This window comes from Molossus molossus, unplaced genomic scaffold, assembly GCF_014108415.1.
Source record: "Molossus molossus isolate mMolMol1 unplaced genomic scaffold, mMolMol1.p scaffold_m16_p_9, whole genome shotgun sequence".
Classification (NCBI taxonomy): Eukaryota; Metazoa; Chordata; class Mammalia; order Chiroptera; family Molossidae; genus Molossus; species Molossus molossus.
In genome coordinates this window covers 109,772,381-109,787,240 of record NW_023425403.1, presented here as the reverse complement: position 1 = coordinate 109,787,240, position 14,860 = coordinate 109,772,381, and the positions used below count along the sequence as shown (strand labels likewise).

The 14,860-nt window shown below is 45.6% G+C and overlaps 1 protein-coding gene across 1 annotated transcript in view; it reads right to left on the bottom strand.

Annotated features, from left to right (window-relative positions):
• Window positions 1–14,359, bottom strand: part of TRPC4 (transient receptor potential cation channel subfamily C member 4) — a 178,486-nt gene extending 164,127 nt beyond the window's left edge. The window contains exon 1 of the mRNA XM_036250161.1: window positions 13,982–14,359. Coding sequence (XP_036106054.1) covers window positions 13,982–14,359 — 378 coding nt within the window. The remainder of the gene's footprint in view (window positions 1–13,981) is intronic.
• Between the last annotated feature and the right edge of the window lie 501 nt (window positions 14,360–14,860).

Here is a 14,860-nt window from a genome sequence, read left to right as displayed (position 1 = left end):
TGATTGTTATCATGGTATAATTAGAGACTTTTAAAGAAGCAGCTCCAACTTTATACTTAAGCCCAATCCGCCCATATATTTAATAACTTCCTCCTCCTCAGTTGACTTTAGCTGCTGTGGTCTGCACACACATTACAGTCTTTGAGACAAACACTGACTTTTTCCTATTTTAAAGGGTCTATATCCTTAATGCCTATAGATACTTCAAATGTCAAAACGCACAACAGGAGCACTGGCCGGTATGGCTCAGTTGGTTGGAGCGTTGTCTACACAACAAAGGTGGCGGGTTCAACGCCCAGCCATGGGGCACACCCAGGGCCTGCTCGGGGCATGTGTGGGGCACAGCCGATCGACGTTTCTCCCTCTGTCTCTTCCGCTCTCTAAAAATTAAATTAAAAAAAAATTTAAAGTACAAAGGGAGAAAATGTCACCCTAAATTCCACTACCCAGAGAGATCTATTACCTTTATCTAAATATATGTGTACAGCTATATTTATTCTATATAGGAAATTTGGACTGCGCTATATATATATATATATATATATATTTTTTTATCCTCACCTGAGGACATTTTTTGATATTTTGTTCAGATAGAGTGGGAGGGAGAGAGGGAGAGAGAAACATCGACGTGAAGGGACACATCAAGTGGCTGCCACCCACACGACCCAACCAGGGTTGGGGACAAACAAACTGCAACTGAGGTACATGCCCTTAGTGGGAACCGAACCCGGGTCTCTCTGGACCGCAGGCTGACGCTCTAACTGCTGAGCCAAACCGGCCAGGGCTGTGTTTTATATTTTTTAAACAATTACAGGCTCTTAAGGACATTTTGCAGCTGCTGCTAAGACATCCGCACACGTCTAGGGGAACCTCTAGACTTCACGATGCAGTGAGACTCCCCAGAGCACTGTCCCTCACTTAAAACCCAGCAGAGCTCTGTAAAGAGAGGATTTAGAACACAGACCGAGCCCCAGAACATTCCACAGCCAAGGCACCGATCGATCTGTTTACATTCCGACGAGGACCCAACCCGGAACTGCGGGCCTCCGATGCTCCGTTTCATCATGACACCTTGTTTTTCTGTGGCTTATTTTCATGAGTGACAATAGGAATCTTCAACTTGTCGTGTTTACCCATCTCCCTCCTATTTGACAGACTGAATACCTGGTACGCACACAGTGTGATGTACAAAGAAGCAAGACTACGGTTGGGTTTGCTTTCAAGAGTATTCCTGAGAACAGACTGGTATTCATCAGCTTCAGAGAGAAAACCGCCCCCCATCCCAGTACAACCGACGGGAAAGGATTTACATCCCCGGCTCATAAGAGTTTTTACACTTTTATATTCGTAATCGCCTGAAGGAACACATGAAAGAAAATAAAAGTTTCATTTAAAAGGATTATCAGAGGGGCCTGGAGAGCATGATGCTGAGCAAATAAGCCAGTCAGAGAAAGACAAGGACCACATGACCTCACTTATTTGTGGAATATCGTGAATAAAAAAAGCTGGTGAACCACGGAGACCCAGAGACATAGAAAGGAGCGTGGTTCAGACAAACCTCAGAGGAGGGGGCGGGGGGAGGGATGAGACGAACCCCAGAACTTACATGCCTGTGTGCATGACCAGTGGACACAGACAGCGATGCTGGGGGCGCGGAGGGATAGGAAGGCGGGTGTATGGGGGGAGAAAGGGAGAAACAGCTGTAACAGACATAAATGCATGAATTAAAAAATGCAACAAATAAAATAATAAAAGGAATGCAGCTTAAAGCAAAGGAGTTAGCGATGTGGCACCACAGAAGGAGTCGTGTTGGTACCTGCGGAGGAAACGGGAGGTCACAACAGGTGGCCTTTCAGAAGGAAAAGTGGACCTTTGCCACCGAGGGGGCTACTAAACTAAAACAACTTGTTTGAGGAGCAGCTCCTCTGAGATTGCACAACAGTAGCTGAAATACCAGTGGAAAACGTTCTGGGAATTGTGAGGCTGAAGGGAAGAGCCCATGGGGGGAGCTTCCCGGGCAAGAGGAGGGTGACGGGCACCCCCTTCTCCTGGCAAGAGGAGGGTGACGGGCACCCCCTTCTCCTGGCAAGAGGAGGGTGACGGGCACCCCCTTCTCCTGACAAGAGGAGGGTGACGGGCACCCCCTTCTCCTGACAAGAGGAGGGTGACGGGCACCCCCTTCTCCTGACAAGAGGAGGGTGACAGGCACCCCCTTCTCCTGACAAGAGGAGGGTGACGGGCACCCCCTTCTCCTGGCAAGAGGAGGGTGACGGGCACCCCCTTCTCCTGACAAGAGGAGGGTGACGGGCACCCCCTTCTCCTGGCAAGAGGAGGGTGATGGGCACCCCCTTCTCCTGACAAGAGGAGGGTGACGGGCACCCCTTCTCCTGACAAGAGGAGGGTGACGGGCACCCCCTTCTCCTGACAAGAGGAGGGTGACGGGCACCCCTTCTCCTGACAAGAGGAGGGTGACGGGCACCCCTTCTCCTGACAAGAGGAGGGTGACGGGCACCCCCTTCTCCTGACAAGAGGAGGGTGACGGGCACCCCCTTCTCCTGGCAAGAGGAGGGTGACGGGCACCCCTTCTCCTGGCAAGAGGAGGGTGACGGGCACCCCTTCTCCTGACAAGAGGAGGGTGACGGGCACCCCCTTCTCCTGACAAGAGGAGGGTGACGGGCACCCCTTCTCCTGACAAGAGGAGGGTGATGGGCACCCCTTCTCCTGACAAGAGGAGGGTGATGGGCACCCCCTTCTCCTGACAAGAGGAGGGTGATGGGCACCCCCTTCTCCTGAGGGAATGTGGTTTTGCTCTGCCTTCAGCTAATGAAAACATCACCTGGACTTTTGACTGGATGCTGAGAAATACACTGGGAAGAGGAATAATATATATTTTCCCCCTTCCTCCTCCTAGTTCCTCTAGCGGTGACTTGAATCTTTAGGGAGCCAGGGAAGACTCCAGCCTGTCCGAGTTCTGTGGCCACCGCGGGGAGACTTCTTCACCCCCTGCTTTAATGTGTCAGAAACACCTGAAGCCAGATGGGGGGGCAGGGCTCCACTGGAGAACCACGGTGGGGAGCATTTGCACAGACAGCTGAGTCCAAGGGGAAATCAAAGCATGATTCTCCCTACAGCCCGACTCACAGAATAAAAACCGACTTTCCCCTGGTCTCTGATTTTCAGATGTTCCTGATGAATGGAAAGCAGGGGCATCGTAGTAACACCCACGTGCTCTTGCTATCATCTCGTTATACGATGGGGCGAAGGAGAGAACGAAGAAGTACTGGTGAGGGGGATGCATACATATTCTTGCTCTTTTGGTAACATTTCACCGGAGTTAGGTGACCGATAACAGCTGGATTGGTATCAAGTGATAAAATCATGAGCAAATGGACAGATTCCACGACAAGCTGTGATTATATGCTACCTTCACAAGACCTCTGCTAACGCTGAAGAGTGCGAAAACCATAATCTACTGAAACATCAAGAGACATAAAGTCTGAGTCTGTTATCTTTCAGTCCACGCTGGGTGTACAAAACGAATACATGCATTTTTCAAGGCCTCAAATATTCACCAGGAGTCCGTCTTTTCCTTCGGAAATGGTCTGCTTCACCTCCTTATTAAAAGCGACACTGTGACTTCGGCAAGCTGAAATCCCGCAACAATCCAGACAACGTTGAATTTTAATGTCCTGTCTCTTATGAAACCACGACCCCTAAAATACGCTCCGGGAAGGCGTGTGTTCTTCGAGGAGATCATTCATCTCCATTCTTTTTCCTTGGTCATCATTTTTCCTTTCTCTTTACTCCGAGTAAAAGTACATTTCATTTGATTATTAATAATACGTCGAGATTCGTTACTTAGACTTCCCTGTAGTCTTATAAGCCTGCTCCATTCCTCCTCCTCGACTTTTAGATATTTCCGAGTTGATAATGTTGAAGCTCCCTGGCTCCATCCAATGTCTCAGGGGTTCACCCCCCTCCCAACCGTGTGGGTCTCTAGGTAACCTTTCCTCTGAAGCTTCGTCACCAGATTCAGAGAGTTTGCCTCTTGCGTTCCTCACTGGGACATCTGAAAGCTAATATCTGAAAGCTAGCCCGAATAACGGAGACGCATCATGCCAATGAGTCTCCAGACGCAGCTCGAACTATCACGCTGGGTTCTGAAGTGAATGCCGATAGTGATAAAATAACAACATCGAATTAAATGTAGATACAGGGGGCCCCTTACGTGACATAGTTCACATTTCCAATTCCCGTGATAATGGGAGAGGGAGCCGTGACCATTTGCTGTTTCGAATTAAATAGTCACCGCTGGGTCAGGTCACAGCAGCAGTGTGGCGTGCAGCCAGGACTTGAATCCTTACTTGTCCGACGCGAGACCGGATCCGTTTCTAGGACAAAGCACTTCTGACCTGACAGTAAAGCCTGAAACATTTACTTGTATTTGTATATTCTCCTTCAGGCTGGGATTAAAGTGACGTTTAGGTGAAATTTCTCTATTTGATTTTAGACAAAACCTTAATTCCCAGCCGGCTCAAGAAGAAGTAATCTCAGTATCTTTGGCAAATTCCCCCAAATTCTCAAAACTCTGCTTTTCCTCGAATCTGTGTAGGTGGTTTCAAAACACTCCTAACTCTCTCCGAGGTCAAAGTCACACCTTGAATATGTGATTTTTTAGTTGTTGTTGTTTTTTTTTTTTTTAATTTTGGTTACTTTTATTGTTCAGTTACTTTCTATTTTATTTATTTTCTTTATTGATTTTAGAGAGCGGAAGGGAGAGGGGGAGATGGAAACATCCATGAGAGAGAACATTGATTGGCCGCCTCCTGCACGCCCCTCACGGAGGAGCAGGCCCACAACCTGGGCATGTGCCCTGACCGGGAATTGAACCGGTGACCTCTTGGTGCAGGGTCGATGCTCAGCCACTGAGCCACACTGGCTGGGCTATTTATTGATTTTTCAATTACAGGTTACTTTCAATATTGTTGTGTGTTGGATTCAGTGTAGAGTGCAGTGGCCAGACAATCACACACCTCGTGATGACCCTCCACCCACACCTCCGGCCCCTCCCAGCACAACACACATCCAAATCCCCCGAGTCACCCCAGGTGTCACCCCAACTCCCCGTGACTGTTCTGTGACCACCAGTCTGCAGTTCTTAGACGCTTCACTTCATCACCCAGCCTTTGGCTTTTCTTCGAGTCACTGATAAAACAGGCAGCCCGGTCGTGGTTAAGCAGAACCTGCTGTACGGATGTGAACTTCACCCGGTGCGGGTCGTCCAGAACCCAGGAGTCAGGGGACACGGCCTGAGGGTCAGGATGAAGTTCACGCCGGGGGCACTGAGCGGGTCCACCGGAAGTCCTCGCTCCTCCGGCGGCTCCTCTCGGGTCGGGTGGGAGGAATCAGAAGCTCCTGAGGTGATGCTGGGCCCTGAAACTCCAGGGTCCAGTCCACGCAACAAGCATGATTGACAGCATCTAATATATACTTAATTCATCACGTGGCCTTTTTGATTTGCAGCATTCCATTGATAGAGCTGCTAGTTACCTGTGTGTACGGCAAACATATTTCAAATTGATTCCATTCAGAGTGAAGAGTACACATCATATCATTGTGCACTCAAAAATGTATCCAATATGTAAATGTATTACACTTTCCCCAAACCCTTTAATGCTGTTTTTATACACTTCTACCGTCTTCGCAGACACACAGCGACTTGGTCTCTTTCTTCTTCTTCTTTTTTTTTACCCTCACCCGAGGATACTTTCCCATTTTTTGTTCAGATACAGTGGGAGGGAGGGAGAAAGAGAGAGAGAGAGAAACATCGACGTGAAAGGGACACATCGAGTGGCTGCCACCCCCATGACCCAACCAGGGCCGGGGACAAACTGCAACCGAGGTACGTGCCCTTAGTGGGAACCAAACCCGGGTCTCTCTGGACCACAGGCCGACGCTCTAACCGCTGAGCCAAATCGGCCAGGGCTCTTTCTTCTTTTATTGATGTTGACTTTCTCCAATTTTTGTGTCTTGCTTAATCTGGGCATTTCTTTGACCATCGGCACTATTTCCCATTCCCACAAAAACAGAGATGTAAATACAATTGGAAAATCGATATTGTATAGAAAACAACACGGAGATGCCTGTTATGTATTATTACTTCTACTTGTCTTCAAGTTACAACTTATTGCTACACCAGATTCCTTGCGGTCAAGGGCTTCTTTATGATCCTATCGTAACAATCTTTTGGTCACAGTGGGCAACCCAGGAAATTTTAAACCTAATAAAATAGCCCTGGCCAGCGTCTCAGCTGGGTGAGTGTGGTCCCATCGAGAGGTCTCTGGGTCGATTCCCGGTCAGGGCACATGCCCGGGCTGTAGGTTCAATCGCCAGTAGGGGGCGCGCAGGAGGCAACCGATGTTTGTTTCTCTTTCACCTTGATGTTTCTCCCTCTACCTAAATATATATATTAACCATGATAATATGATAATATATATCATATATATATATGATAATAAAATAAAGAGAAGAAATGAGAAATGCATGATTTCTTTATTGATACTTTGCTGACCCAAAACATTCCCTTAACTTTCCTACCTGTCTCTTCATCATGACTTGTTTTTGCTGCTCAGTTCCAGTGGTTCTAAAAAAGCAGAGGCGGTGACTGTAGATCAACAATAATACAGTGATTCCGTGTGTGTGATTGTGCTCAGTGACCTCGAGCATCTCCGTCCAACCTAAGAAACTCTCTATGATTCGATGAGAAATAGCTCACGTTTTCGTCATTTTTGTTATGAAGAGGTATGTGTGCATGAAAGATTGTGTGTGTGTGTGTGTGTGTGTCTGTGCATCTGGAAAGAAGGCAGGTATAAAACAAATTAAGTTTGTGTTGGTAAGATTCCTTTTATTACAGAAGGAGGGAAGACATTGCTGATAGACGTCAGGTAGTATTTAGCCAACATTTGTTGAACACACGTCATGTGTGACAGACTCTATACATGAAAAAGGAAGCTGATGTTTATTCAAGAGTTGAGGGCTGACTTGACATAGGTAATGGGGTGTTCGTGTGGGAGTTTCTATAGGTACTCGTGACAGTGGGTAAGAGAGTCCAAGGTCCCAGCTCTTGAAGTCATCTAGAGGTAGGACTGTGACCTGCTTCAAGGATACAAAGGATGGAGACATTGGACATCCGTGACACAGTTTCAGGACTTGTCTGTAGAAAATGAAGCTGGGCTAGGAATTACCTCTGATACTCTGAGGGAGAGATCACTGTCTACCCAGTTACCTCCAATCAAGCTGACACCCCGAAGTCTCCCACGGCAGCTGGTAACTCTATGTATTATCGACATATGACTACTATGCTACACTCTCCTACCTTAACCCCTCTCCCACCTCACCTCCCCAGATCTCTCTCTCTCTCTCTCTCTCTCTCTCTCTCTCACACACACACACACAGACACACACAGAGTATACTGAGGGAAAAAAGAAAATACTTAGTTGGGCTACTATGTCGATAACCTAAGAATGAGAGGTAAACATGTCCAGTGTCTGCAAGAGCCATACCAATGAATTCATTTTGTTGAAATGATATAAGAAATGTGTATTTGAAGTTTTAATGTCAATCAAGTCCATACCTATGTAAATGCATGTATTACACATGCCTGTGCAGGTACACACACCTACGCACGCACATAGGTGAGAGTGTGTGTATCTCAAGAGGTATGAAGAGGTGCACAGGGTACGATGGTAGCAAAGAAGAGAGACATTTAATCCCACAATGTGTCTTCCATAGACGTGAGGAAAAGAATTGGTGTCCAGCTGGGGAGGCAGATCTGTCTCTGCAGACTTTCAGCCACCAGGTCTAAGTGAAGAACCGAGTCCCTTTCTGAGTCCCTCAAACAACTGTGTGAGGCCCAACCACAGGAGAACATTGAAAGGTGCTGGACATGTAACCTGCATTCTCTCTAGTGTGCTCATCTTCCTCTTCCCAACAACTTCTCTTATTATTTTTTAAAATATATTTTCTCTATTGATTTTAGAGAGAGAGAGAGAGAGAGAGAGAGAGAAACATTGATGAGAGAGAACATCGACTGGCTGCCTCCTGCACACCCCCCACTGGGGATCAGGCCCACAACCTGGGCATGTGCCCTGACCGGGAATCGAACTGGCGACCTCTTGGTGCAGGGTCGACACTCAACCGCTGAGCCACACCGGCCGGTCAACATTATACAGAAGTTAAACAAAGATTCTAAGCTTCTTTTAAGGTCAACAAGAATGGTCTCTGCATTTCCTAGTAGTGTCTATGGACAAATTCACATAAAGAATTTGTCACTAAGCTTGTTATGAGGTTTAAGTGAGATAACGTACAATGGTTTTAAGAGAATGACGGTACCATTTAATTCTCAATCATTGATAACAATTTTAATTATTATCCTTGAGCTACAAACCACACGATGGTAAATGTAATAGAAATTTAACAATGCACATCAATTTGTTTTTCTCAAATTATGTATTGTTTTTGGGAAAAATTATCCAATCTACTGCTAATTGAAGATTTCCTGACATTTTGGACTGTGAGAAATACCCATAAAATGAAGTCTAAATACATGTCCAAATAATTATTTCTAATTTATACTTCATCATGATACTACTGTACTAAAAATTCACATTTATATCCGACGGTATGAGTGTTGCTTAACAATTAATCGGTTTTGTTTCCAGTTCAAAAACTCTATATACTTCCCCTGAAATAGTCTAGAAACTAAGAATGAGGTTACAACTAGATCACACACACGCGGGGTGCGGACAATGCACAGCTGCACCCACTCCACTCACACACTGGGTCTCATTTAAGGGAACAGGGTTTGTGCACCCAGCTGATACGTTGGCAACTACAATGTCTCTTACACCCCAGAAGCCACCCCCTCCTTCTGGGCGGGGTGAGCATTCCCCCCAAGGCAGGCTTGGCCCTCAGTCAGGAGTTGTTACGTGTGTCTAACACACGATTCAAACAACAGCAACTTGGAACATTGTCGTACCTAGAAGTTAACTGATCCAGGGAATTATTGCCGAAAAAATGAGAGAACTCTTTCCAAATGTTCACAAAATTGTTCCTGAACACATAGAATTCTATACTTCGTAAGTCCTCACTGTCTCTTAATATACTAACGTTCACAAACATTTCAATAATGTGTAAGAGCATGAAGAAAAATGTCAGAGTGATATGATTTGCTTCAATGCCCTTCCTCTCATTCATACATCAACCCCAGACCCTCTCATAAGTCCAAAACATCTCATTGCCTCCTCTTGAAATTCAATACATCATAAAATGAGCCCATCCAATCGGGCACCTGAAACTTTTCTCACAGCATCTATCCCGTTCAAGAAGTTAACTTTTTCCAGGTATAAATATGTTCTTTCTCCTGCTCCCTCATGCCCTCTACCCAGGGGCATTTTGTACCAGGTCCAGCGTATGTTAATTCCTTATTCCCTGAGGATCTGTGTGATCATGTTTATTCTCGTCCCCGTGATACTTGTCTCATCTTCTTCATAACTGGACCTAAGACACTGGCAAACAGGAAGGATGCTTCTCCCCAGAACTGAGCACAAGGCTCATAAACATGTTCGAATTTTTCCCAGGGAAAGTACTGCATGAAAACACAAACTAACCTGAAATCTCAAAGCCCTTGTGATTTCAGGATGCAAAAAAACCCCACTGAATCTTATATATAAATATATATATATATGTGTGTGTGTGTATATAATTTTTCTTTATTGATTTTAGAGAAAGAGGAAGGGAGATGGAGAGAGAGATGGAAACATCGATGAGAGAGAACATCGACTGGCTGCCTCCTGCACGCCCCCCACTGGGGATCAGGCCCACAACCTGGGCATGTGCCCTGACCAGGAATCGAACCAGCGACCTCTTGGTGCAGGGTCGACGATCAACCACGGAGCTACCCTGGCTGGGCAGCACTGAATCTTTTAAGAAAGAAATGAGTACGTGACAAATTTGTGAAAGAGGAATATGGCGTCTAATCTACACTTGTCATATTCAGTTCTAAAAATCAGATTTCCATGGTTTTTATATTGGATCCTCTTTCTTGATTCATTTTACGACAAGTTATGCTCATTCTGCCCACTGGTATATTTTTGTTTTTAGGTCTCAACCCTTTGCTTCCGTGACCTCACCAAAATCAATGGCGACGTGTCCGAGAATCTTTGGGGGAATCCATGAGACGGAGAGTTAGTCAGATTATAACATCCAAACGGGGGCTTTCAACTACCTGAAGGATCATCTGAGAAACTACAATCTATGAGAGAAAAACTCCGTCTGGAACATATCGGCTGCCGACAGCACGCTGATTCACGGAGACCTGCTGAGGACATGTTGGCTGTCCAGGAGCTGCGTTGCCCAAGCCAATCACAGACCAACGGCCAGGCTTTGATGGCCTCTGACCGCACCTGCCCTGCCTCAGGCCGTCTTTTACGTGCTGTGTAAGTTCAGCCCAAAAACCATAACTTCTGTTTATTTTCAGCGCCTTTGCCGAAGAGGAGACATTTTGGCCAGAAAACTGATCCGAGAGAAATCTTCCAGAAGCACACGGCCTGGGATATTTCAGGCTCTTGGCAGATCTCAGAACGTCACCGCCTCTTACTAATAATCACAGTTGAGATCAAGTTCCTCTGAGGAGCCAGGACTTACTTGGGAGATAAAAGTCGAGCTCAGAGGTTTAACGTCTTCCAACAAACACTCTCATCATAACAGATATCTTTCCCAGACATCAAGGAACTTGAGCTAGTAGACGTGTCATTGACTCGAGAGACCTTGAAATGTACGGCCAATGTTCTCCGGAGAACAGAACTGAGAAGGTTGTGTCGTAATACATGTGAAAAACACATTTAGCAGCAATTTTACGCTATAGACTTGTTGCAATCTACAACGATTTAGACCACAGTCAAGACATCTATCTTATGTTGCCTATGCAGACATAAAATGGGAGGGTGTACACTCTAAGGTCATTGTTATTAGAACATATAAGCACTTCAGGAGTATAATTATGGAAGGAATTTCAAAATCACTGGGTGACTGAGGAAGTAGCGCTGAGTTGACATAGATGAAAACACACTCCCTTCGTGGTCAAATTGAGATATAACATCATGCATGTCGTTAGATAGCACCATGGCCTGTCGACCCCTGTCATGTTTAAGAGAACTTTTCAAGGAGAGATAAAGCAAAAAGGCCCTTTGTCAGCCCAGTTTAGCAATATGATGGGAGGGTCAGGCACAGACACCTGGATACGAAACACAGGACAAAAATCAGCAAAGCAGCAGCAAAGAAATGCTGGACTGTGGAGTGTTGTTCTGTCAAAGTTAGTGCTCGAGTAAGGGGAGGGGTGAATGTAAGTGAAACATAAAAAGGGACCAGAGGCCCTGGACGGTTTGGCTCAGCGGTTAGAGCATCAGCCTGCAGACCAGGAGACCCGGTTCGGTTCCCGCGAAGGCACGAACCTCGGTTGCAGTTTGTCCGCGGCCCCAGTTGGGGTCGTGGGGGTGGCGACCAGTCCATGTGTCTCTCACTGTGGATGTTTCCCTGTCTCCCTCCGGCTCCATCTGAAGATAAATGCAAAAGTGTCCTTGCGGGAGGATAAGAAAGAAAAAAAGGGACCAGAGAACACAGACTTCTGAGCTCACAGGGAGAGCTTGGCAAGAGACACCAAACACAGCTTTTCTCTCCGTAATCACAAGGCGTCTGCACAAAGTCCGCTAGTGAAACGAAGGCAGTAGTAGTCAGAGCAGGGCCTCAGAACAGTGGGAGACTTTTTGCATGGCGTCAATTTTGTTATAATCTGCTCTGCCATCGCCTGCCCCAAGGCAGGATATCTCTGCATTCTGCATTTCTTTATCTCTGCATTTTGCATTTCTTTAAGTAACCATTTACTCATCAGCCAGTCTTTACTGACCTTTTGTTCCTTTGTAGTATTTCCTAGATTTGCTTCGGGCAAGCCTGGTGCTTGGCAACAGGTGCTTCTTGCCCTATATATTGTGTGGATTTCCCCTGAATAAAGGAGACTTGATCAGAATCCTGTCTTGTCTCCATTTCTCGTGTCTCTTGTCCCTCCTCATCCTCACTCCCCCTCTAGAGTCCTCGTTGCTCGACCTGCAGGACGGGTCACAGAACCGTGCTTTTCAAACCTGTTCACGTTGCAGCACACACAGACTAACACCTAAAATTCTGAGACACACCAAAACGTATATATTTTACTGACCTGACCAAAAAAAGGTATCCTTAATATTGATTTACCAAAAAAATTAATAATAATAATAATAATAATAGTAATAGTAATTACCTACCCTTTTTGCGCCAAAGTGACTTTTTAAAAAATCAGGTGACTACACTTGTAAATAAGGTTACCTGGAACCAAGAATTAACCAACCAGACACAACCTTATTGTGTGACGGGGCCAATGAGATGCAGCTCTACGATGTGACCTATCTATTCGGGGTTCAAGGGCGTTCCCACCAGACAGCTATCGTGATGTTGGCTGTTGTCGTTGTTTTCTTTGGCCGTTGAAGGGAACAGAGGTCAGTGCCCGACTAACTGGCCGAGTACTGTGTGTCGTGGAAGTACCGCGGCGTACCCTGGCTGGGGTCGCTGCTTTAGAAGCATCTAACGTCTCCTGCGGGTCCATCATTCGCAGAGAGAGAGATCTGCGCATCGTCAGAGAGCAGGCGTTGCTAGAGATGTAATAACACACGTTGAGTGAGATTTCACTTCAAAGGACGCGTTTGGAGCTACTGCAGGACATTCAGTGTCTTTCCAGCTCGTCGAGGAGACTCGATACGGGGAACGAATGAATTTCACCCGAAAGGAAGGGGTCAAATGGGCTATTTCGATGCAGGACAGCGGCCCAGGGAAGGCTGGACAGACAAACAGACCCCCTATTCATTTCCATCTGTGATTTCCCTGCTTCCTTAGTGAAAAACAGGGGGAAACACAACCACATTGTGTGCCACTGTGGTTTATTTTCTCCTGATGAAATCAAGAGGTGGCGTGCAATTTTGGCATCCACAAATCTGACATTAAGTTTACAGTCATAGTTTACTTATTTGCTAGTGAACTTTTCTAAAAATGTCTCAATTTAAGACAATCCTCTGGAGTTTGCTAAAGAACTTCATCAAGATTTTTTAAATTTTAATTTAGATATTTGTTTCTGGGTGATTTTTTTTCTTTTAATTTAATTAATTAATTTTTGTTACAGATGTTTCTCTTTTTTTCCCCCATTGACCCTCCTCCCATCCCCCCTGCCCCGAACCAACATTGTTGCCTGTGTCCATTGGTTGTGCTTAAATGCATAAGTTTCTCTCTTCCCTCCTTCCCACCCCTCTTCTGAGGTTTGTCAGTCTGAACCCTACTTCTGTGTCTCTGGGTCTATTTTCTTCACCACCTTATTTTGTTCATCATGTTCCACAGATAAGTGAGATCATGCGATACTTGGCTTTCTCTGACTGGCGTATTTTGCTCAGTGTAACACTCAACATTTGATGACACAATTCGCTTTTGCAGTAAGGGGCAGACTCTTCAAACATGCAGCTTACACAGAAAAATACAAAACAGCAAGGACATTCAGCCCACGACTGCAGAAGGTCAGACTAGAAGGCGAGGGGCAACACCCACCTGTGCACAACAGTCCCAAACAACAATCCAGGCCCAGCATTGCCTAGAAATGTCTCCAAGGTCAAGAAAGCCAACACAGGTTACACTGTTACGCTTCAGTTCTCACAAAGGTTGATTTGCCCCAAAGGTAAGAATTGCACGTGGTCGTGGCAGGGACTGTTGAAAGATATGAACTGTGTGCGTAACAGTTTTCTGTCGCCATAGTTCTTACTTCTGTGCTTCTACTGACACTTGAGGGAAGGTGAACACCCACAGAAACCTCCTGCAAGTAAAATTCATTAAAAAGCGTGATTTCGCACATACCTGTTTCTCTCCGCTGGGCTTTTTGTGGTTCAACAACAGCTCAACAGCTCCAACAACTTCCTTCCGGATTGCATGCAACAGAGCATCACCCACGTAGACGTTAAAGCTTAAGAGGAGTTCGATGAGCTCCAAGTTCTCATTTTCAATCGCGATGAGCAGAGCAGTTCTTCCCAGAGGATCGATGCAGTTAATGTTGATTTTAAAATAAATTTCAGCCTCCTGGAGCGATTTCTTGACACTTGCATAATCGCCCTTTTCCACAGCATTTAAGTAGGCTTTCTCGGACGGCGAGAGTTCTGATTCTGCACGAACTATCCTTAGAGGGATGCGGTCTCTGTAGGGGGCGTTGACGCTCCTTTTGTAATAGAACTGAGCCATGTTCACGCCATGCTATGTCTTCTCGTCTCTGGAAGTGCAAAGAAACCCCCCCAAACAAGGATTAGTGTCAGCTCACGTTTTAATTATTCGGCATCACACTTAACTCACAATGACGTCGTGAACAACAAGGATGCTATTATTATTAAGTAATAATAGTGAAGTTTTTTTCCCCCTTAAACAATAGAAATGATTTCAGCAATTATTCAGTTATCTGCAAACACAACTTACAAAATTCTAATCTAAAAGGAATACAAAGAGGTTAGTACTTGCAAGTTATTTAAAACGTTACTTTGCAAGTGATGTTTGTCAAAAGATGCACCTACAGATTCTTGGAAATTATTTTAAAAATTTATCATAAGTATATATAATTTTTAGCAGAAAAATGTGAAAATCAGAGGCTGTGTTTTCAGGTTCCAAAACTGGGCCAGGGATATTCAAATATATCACTGCCAGTTCAGCTACTCATGGAGACTATGGGATGTCACCACCTTGGCAAAATGT